The following is a 7,743-nucleotide window of genomic DNA, read 5'->3' as shown; positions in this document are numbered from 1 at the left end:
GCTTTCCGGCTTCTTTATATAGGAATCAATACCCACTAGCACACTATGACAGTCGATTTAATAATAATATAATATACTACATTATTGTTGACTCAGAAGAGGGACTAAACTTTGAGCTGATCGATTATTGTTAACTTTTCCCACGTTTTAATTCTTTGGTCATTTTCCTAGTAAAGTTGAATATCAACAAAGGCGGCAGTCGTTTATACATTTTTTAACAAAAAAAAAAATAAAACCCTAGCTATGGTCTTCGTATTATCTTATTTTGTATGGTCAAAGTCAAAACAAGATTTTGAAAAAGGGAATGCCCGTATTGTATTTCGCACGAAGTTACCTGGAAAAGGAAAAGGGAAAAGAAGACAAAAAAAAAAAAAAGAGTTCTTTAATGAATCTTGAATCCGCTTTTTTGTGTTCAACAAACCTCTTGTACCATCACAAGCAACGATTTACGACCAGGCTGAAAATATAAAACAATAAACGATATTTTAAATTAAGAGTATTCGAAAATCCGTAGAGCTAGAAATTCTTCCTTCTTTGATGCTTCTCATGATTATTTTTTTTACCATCATTTAATCTAATTACTATTTACTTATATTTTTGTTCTAGCAAGAGTTTTTTCTCTCCCCCGTCTTTTTCTTTCTTTCTTTCTTTTCAATATGTCTCTTTTCTTTATTTTTTACCTTGCATTTTTTCTCAATAAAAATACTGTTTAACATCTCACATTAACTAATATAAAAATATGATCAAATGAAAATATATAAGTAAAACAACTCTTGTATTATAGATCGATTCAATAGGAAGTTACTATAAATTTTAAGTTTAAATATGAGATGTGATATTAAAATCTATTTTATCATTTTGTTGGTTTGAAGATATTTTATCCTTGAGATGAGAGAAGTGTTAAATATGATTATAGTTAAATTAAAGTATATAAGTGAAAATAATTTTTATCTTATAAATCCAATTTTAATCTGTTGAGTGAGCTCAAACATAAGTTCTCAGAGATACATAAAAGTCCAACCTGTTTTATTGACAGTCAAATCTCAGTTTCTCGCACATTGGGGAAAAGGCAAAAGCCCGTGAACAACTTTAAGCGATTCAAAAAACCCTTCGATCAATGGTTACATTTTCAATGCAGGTTCAAGCAGTTTAATTCTCAATTCTTCTGGTGACGAATTGGTTGAGATTATTTTTGTTTTCACTCTCTTCGTAATGTACCGTCAATTTATATAATACAAGACAGAGAAAATCATAGGACAGAGTGGCTGTGAATTGTGATTAAACTAAATAATGACAATTATATTATTATTTTCTTTAGTTTAACTTTTCTATGAATACGATGGTAATGTTCCATGTGCTTGTCTATTCTAATTAATTGCACTACCTAAGAACATGTAGTCATGTACCATTGTCTGCAGGCATCATTCTTTCAAGGACCTGCTGCTCAAGAAATAGCTGCTCCCAACAATATATATTTGGTCCATAAATAATTTACCTCATGAAACTACTAGTAGGATGGTTGAAATGCTCTTCGAACAATACCCAGGTTTTAATTAAGGAAGTTTGATTGATTGAAGCAAATTTTGTGATTTGGTAAATGAGGTGCAATCATCCATGGTCATGCAGGCTCTTCTTGGCTTCAAAATCAACCCTCGGAAATAATCCCATGATGATAACCTTTGTTAAGAAGTTGCTAATTGACTAATTCCAACCCTTGCCTGTATTTGTGGGAAGGGGCACTTGAAGAGATTTTTGCACACTGTACTGGTGTAGATCTTTAAGAAACTAATTGCAGAAGTTGTAAGATTACAGGAATTTAGAAACCATCAAGGCAGAGTGGGAATTCAACAACATTTGTGGACAGGTTGAGATACTGCTGTTATATTAATGTTCTAATGATTGTATGTGGTTTATTTTAATTTAATCTATAAAATTTGTCCCTTTGAACGCTGTAAGCTAAATTCTTGAACTATAGTTTTAGTTGAAGAGTCAAGAAAAGAAATAGAAACTTATGAGATTTGGAGACCAGTCTTGGAAATATTTTAGGTTTTGTTTGAGATAGTATATGAAATCTTAGTAGGAGCTGCATTGATCCTCACTTTTAGGTAAAAATTGGAGATCATATCTTTACTAGTCGCATGATTTAAGTATCTTAGTCTCATTGTAACTTAAAAGATATTTATTACTCACCACTTATTTTTATAAATTGATAATCATAAATTGAATTCACTAGTATAACAGAAATTAAATATTAACAATATTCATGGTTTCTCATTTCCTTACCTTATTAGCTAGCATTTGTTTAGTTTTTTTTTTTTTTTTCTATTCCACATTAACAATTCTTCACTGCATATTCCGTATTGTCTTGCAAGACATCTTTTGGTTAAGAAAATTAAAGCAGCATGAGTGCCTAAGGATTTCATCTTTTTCACTTATTACAAGCTCGAAGTGTTAATTATATAACGTTCCTTACAATATTGAGACTGCCACTTGGAATTCAAGCCAAGAGTGTAAAGCCTATATATAATCATATCTATAATTTTCATTTTTATTGTAACAATAATTAATAAAAATTAGATGTAAAATCAATAAATTTGTATCTTCATTTTTAATTTTCATTCTGGTCCACTGAGACCTTATTGGAATAAATAAAAAAATATACACAAATTATTATTTACAAATATAACTATCTAATGGATGATGAATCTCATAATTGACAATATCATATGCTAGAATCATAAAGGCTAGTTTTCTTCAAAAAATTCTTGATCCATATTGCAGAGAGTTTATGATATCTTTTCAAATTATTTTTATAATCCACCAAAATCATTCCAAATCGCACCGTATAACCGGAAGACCACTCAAAATTGTCGAATAAAGACCATATGTAATATCCCTTCACATTCACACCATGCCTGCCATATGATTTGAAGGAAACAAATTAAAATAAAGAAGATGACTTTTTTATATAACTTACAAATTAAAAAAACAGAAATTCTTTTTGGGATGTAAAATATACTACTTACCTAATTGCTGATCGAAGATAAAAAAGATGACGATAATGATAATCAATTCTAAATGTATCTAAAAGAGATTCCTCTAATGATATTGTTTCGTCTCTAAATTCATTTATACCTGAAAAAAAGTATATATGATACAAATTGTCAAACATCCTTCTTTCAAGAGACTAAAAGGAAAAAGAAAAAAGATCATGATATGTATGATATTGCTTTTAAATAAGTTTTACCTACCATTTTCAGTAATGTAAATCAAAGGATTATTATACTTTTCCTTCGTATATAATAGAAGATCAAGAATTCCTCTTGGACAAACATACAACCAATCAGAAGCAATCTGCATGGTTATAAAATAAAAAGGTTAGTTTCATACTTTATTAAATGGATTAAAATTAAATAAAATTTGCGGGCCTAATTAGGCAGGTCTACACATACCTTTATACCTATGGGTTTCCCATCACGCTCAACTGCAATTAATTACACATAAGATAAGAAAATGTCAACCATGATCAAATTCAACATATATAAGAAATTTATAGGAATGATAAAATGGTGTAGATTGATTACTTACATTCAGGGGTGACCAAAGAATCTGTTACATAGTTAGGTCTAGCATTACTTAGATGAGGTGCATCAGAGGCATAGGTTGAAGAATAGTAATTTAGGCCAATAAAATCAAATGAGCCAATAAGTAGTTTAGATTGCTCTGTAGTAAACTTTGGCAATCGTGTTCTCACAAGAGATCGCATGATTTTTGGATAGTCTCCAGATGTTAGTGGATCCATAAACCTGAAATCAATAAGCTTTTGATTCAGTTTTTCATCATCAATAAGTAATGGCAACCTTTAACACCCAAAAGCAATAACAAGTTGCCCTCGTGAAAACCTTATTAATTATATAAACCCTTGAAGGCACCTAACTCTTTTCAGACATAGTCTTATGCATAGTATACATGCATTGTTGGGTTTTTAGAATAATATATGAATATGCATTTTGTTGATAAAATAAAATGAAGAGAGAAGAGGGAGAAGACAAAAAGGATTTCTTACCATCCAAACATGAAGTCAATTGCTCTTTCAGTCGCCTTTTGATCAGCTTTGGTATTCGAGAATGGTAGGTACCAATTAGCTACTAAGGTAATGCCTATCAAACCCTTTTGTGATACCTGCACATGCATACTTAAACATTTTAGCTTATTACTGCTATCCAATTTCTTACATATTTAAAATTAGTATGGTAAAGTCTAACAAATTTTGAATCTACAAGATTCTTAACAAATTAATGAACCTGATACTTGGTCTTGTATACACGAACAGCAGCTGCATGAGCAAGTAACTGGTAGTGCGTAACTAAATAAGGCTCCGTACCAGAATCACCCCCAGTGCAATTTGGATTTACCCAAGCAGAACAACGACCCGGTGCCATTCCCCCATTTGCATAACCATGCTGACTATAACTCCATGGCTCGTTTAAAGTAACCCAATACTTAACTCTATCTCCAAATTCCTTGAAGCAAAGTTCCGCGTAATCTCGAAAATCTTTACTGAAGATTGATATAGGTATTTAACAAAATTATATTCATATCTTGCTATTGAATTTTCTAAGTGTGCAATAATACTTTGGAATTAAAACTCACACTATGCGAGGACTTAAGAAGCCACCATATTCATCTTCTAAAGATTGAGGAAGATCCCAATGAAAAAGCGTTACCAATGGTTGTATACCTACGAATTGTTGATATTTAATTAGTACTATATGACTATCAATAACAAAAGAACATGGTAAAAGGAAAAGCAATTAAAAGTTTAGTCAATTGAGTTTGAACCTTACCATTAGCCACTAGTTCGTTGATGAGATTGTTGTAATAGTCTATTCCTTCTTGATTTATACCTCTACTTAGTTTTCCTTCTGTGGTGGATGTACGGTTTGTAAAAGAACCAATTTTGCATGGTTAAATTAATGCAAGTAGGTCAAATTTAATCTCAAATAATGATCAATCAGCCTTTGACTTACTTGGTAGTATTCTGGACCAAGAAATCGAGAATCTATATGAATCCAAGTTCATATCCTTCACAATCTTAACATCTTCCTATAATATACATGGATAATATTTATGTTATTATACACCAAACACTTTAAAAAAAATACAAATACACTATTCGAGGTATAGCCTATTTAATTTTATTTTATTCTACTTTCAATTAGAATCCAAAACTTGTTTACCTAATCGAAATCCACAACCATATATAAATTAAGATCTTATATACTCTTTAAGTAATTGGTTTGCCTTATGAGCTTTATTTATATATATTATCAGCGTAAAATATTTCACAAAAATATTTAATAAAAAAATACTTTATATAATATCTTATATTTTATAAATAGAATAACACATAAGCAAGAGTTTACCTTTAATAATTTTAAAGTTCATAAAATATAATGCAAGTGCTAGTTATTAAAATAAGTACAATTAAGTAGTAATATCATTAATTTACTTATATCTTAACAATTATGAATTCCACATACATTTGTTAAATGTACATGGTTCTTCAGTCTGAAAGATAGAAATACTTTGAAACTAACAACCATACCTTGTAACGATGATAAGCATCAATGGCAACATCTCCATTGCTTTTGTCCTGTATCTTTTCTGCATATCATCAATTCAAGATGGTACATATATATTAGCCAAACAATATATAAAAGATAACAAGTCATGTATTCCCTTTGGCCCTTTCCCATCTCTTTCACTGTTTCCCTATATATATATATATATATATATATATATCTTGGAAAGAAAATATATATACCTGGATATTTATGGGTGAAGGTATCCCATATACTTAGTCCCCTACCACCCTCATTTGCTGCACCTTCAAACTATATATCCGTATGTTTCACAATTAATTTAGCACAACACATAATTAATCAAGATCATGTATGTCTAATAAGTAAAATGGGTACAGATACATTATTAATTAATTACCACTATATATATATCATTAATGTTAGAATTGAAAAGTACACACATATATATATAGTACCTGGTATGATGACGACCCAGCCCCAAAGATGAAGTCTGGTGGGAAACTATCTCGATTCAGCGAAGCAATATCAATAATGGGTTCAACTGCATCAGTTTCTATGCAATTAACACTTGATATGCTAATCACAAGAACTAAAGCAATGAGTCTGAGGCAGAATCCATTGCATGCCATTTTTCTGATGATTATGCTTAATCTTTCTGATGAATATATGCTTAATCCTTCTTTCTTTGTTGGTTGGTTGGTTGGTTTCGCTGTCAACGATTCTGCTTAATTAATTGCTTCACGTTTGGCCCAAATGTGTCTTTATATACTGAAGCTAGCCAGCTAACAGGATTATAATAATAATATTACAATGTAGATAGAGAGACAAAGAATCCCATATGTTCAGATCGGAAAAACATTAGATTAATTAAGGCTTTGTCTCCTTTGACAAATTCAAGGTTGCCAAACAAATATGGCGGCAATTTTTTTATATTATGCACAATGCCCATTTCGTGTACTGAATGATTTAACATTTTATTTTAATTTTAATTTCTGAACTACTAATTAATAAGAATAGTTAATTAGTATTTATAAGTGCAAGAAAAATCATTCAAAGCTCGTTAATCATTTTTCAAACATGTTATTAACATGATTGCGAATGATATACACTGCAGGACGCGATCGAATCCTACTAGTTATTTGGTAGGTAGCAACTAGCAATCTTTTGTTCGTTTAGTGGTGTTAAGGGTTGGTAATAAATATGTCCCAATTATTAAATTTCTAAATGGATAATTTGATAAATTCTTAATATATTAATAACAACTACACCAACTTAATTCAAGTACATATTAACAAAACATACTTGATTCTAAATAAGATGTCAAATCTAAATTTTGTAAACAGAGAAAACAAACTTTAAACAGAGCTTTGAACTTTTGAATTGATCTACTAAATTAACTGGATTCAAGTAATTTAAAAATATTGAAAATTTCAAACTAAATTTAGTAGTTTTATTAAACATTAGGCTTTAGAGATACTAGTAGTATTTAAGAACGTTGAATATATTTTATCAAATATTTAAATAATTTTATATTTTGTATTTTAATATAATAAACATTAATTTAAAAAAACTACTTTTTTTCCTTAGCACCATGCTATGCTAAATTTGAAATAAACGTCATAACTACTCAATCTCTTTGCTGTGATGAGGTCCACTGTAACTTGTTGACTGGGCTACCTAATTTGGTGGATGTTAAAGAAAATCTTTTCCAAAACCAAAAGGCAAAACTGCAAGAAGGTCGACAATGTGATGTTAATCTAAATGTACAATCAAAATTATTCATGTGAGAAAATTCTTTACCAAACTATCCACGAAATTGGATTGTAGTACTGTTGGATAATCAATGTTCAACAAATTAAATTAGACATCCAAAAAAGATCGTGAAAATGCGATAAAGATTACATCATATTAAAAATAATAACAAACACAAGAATTTAACGTGGTTCGGCATCTCTTATCTATGTCCACGGAAGCGTTTCAAAATTATTTCATTATCACAAAAGTGTTATAAGATTGTAACTCACTCTAAATAGTGTATCACTCTACAAACTCGAGTACCTCACTCAATAGTTACAAGAAATTATAACACTCACACACGAAGATATTTTTCTCTCAACAAAGTGACTTTGTTTCACAA

General features: G+C 30.0%; 1 protein-coding gene across 1 annotated transcript; it reads right to left on the bottom strand.

Annotated features, from left to right (window-relative positions):
* Positions 1-2,580: 2,580 nt before the first annotated feature.
* LOC114379399 (cyanogenic beta-glucosidase-like) lies at positions 2,581-6,352 on the bottom strand. Its single transcript, XM_028338041.1, has 13 exons — positions 6,062-6,352; positions 5,828-5,897; positions 5,609-5,667; positions 5,031-5,106; positions 4,848-4,925; positions 4,654-4,741; positions 4,305-4,560; positions 4,067-4,182; positions 3,589-3,806; positions 3,453-3,484; positions 3,252-3,354; positions 3,027-3,135; positions 2,581-2,915 (listed from the first exon to the last, which is right to left on the bottom strand). The coding sequence occupies exons 1-13, from the start codon at positions 6,233-6,235 to the stop codon at positions 2,723-2,725; spliced, it is 1,572 nt and encodes a 523-aa protein (XP_028193842.1). The 5' UTR covers positions 6,236-6,352; the 3' UTR covers positions 2,581-2,722.
* Between the last annotated feature and the right edge of the window lie 1,391 nt (positions 6,353-7,743).

The sequence above is a fragment of the Glycine soja genome, chromosome 12 (genome assembly GCF_004193775.1).
Source record: "Glycine soja cultivar W05 chromosome 12, ASM419377v2, whole genome shotgun sequence".
In the NCBI taxonomy this organism is placed as follows: Eukaryota; Viridiplantae; Streptophyta; class Magnoliopsida; order Fabales; family Fabaceae; genus Glycine; species Glycine soja.
This window is presented reverse-complemented; position numbering and strand designations above follow the sequence as displayed.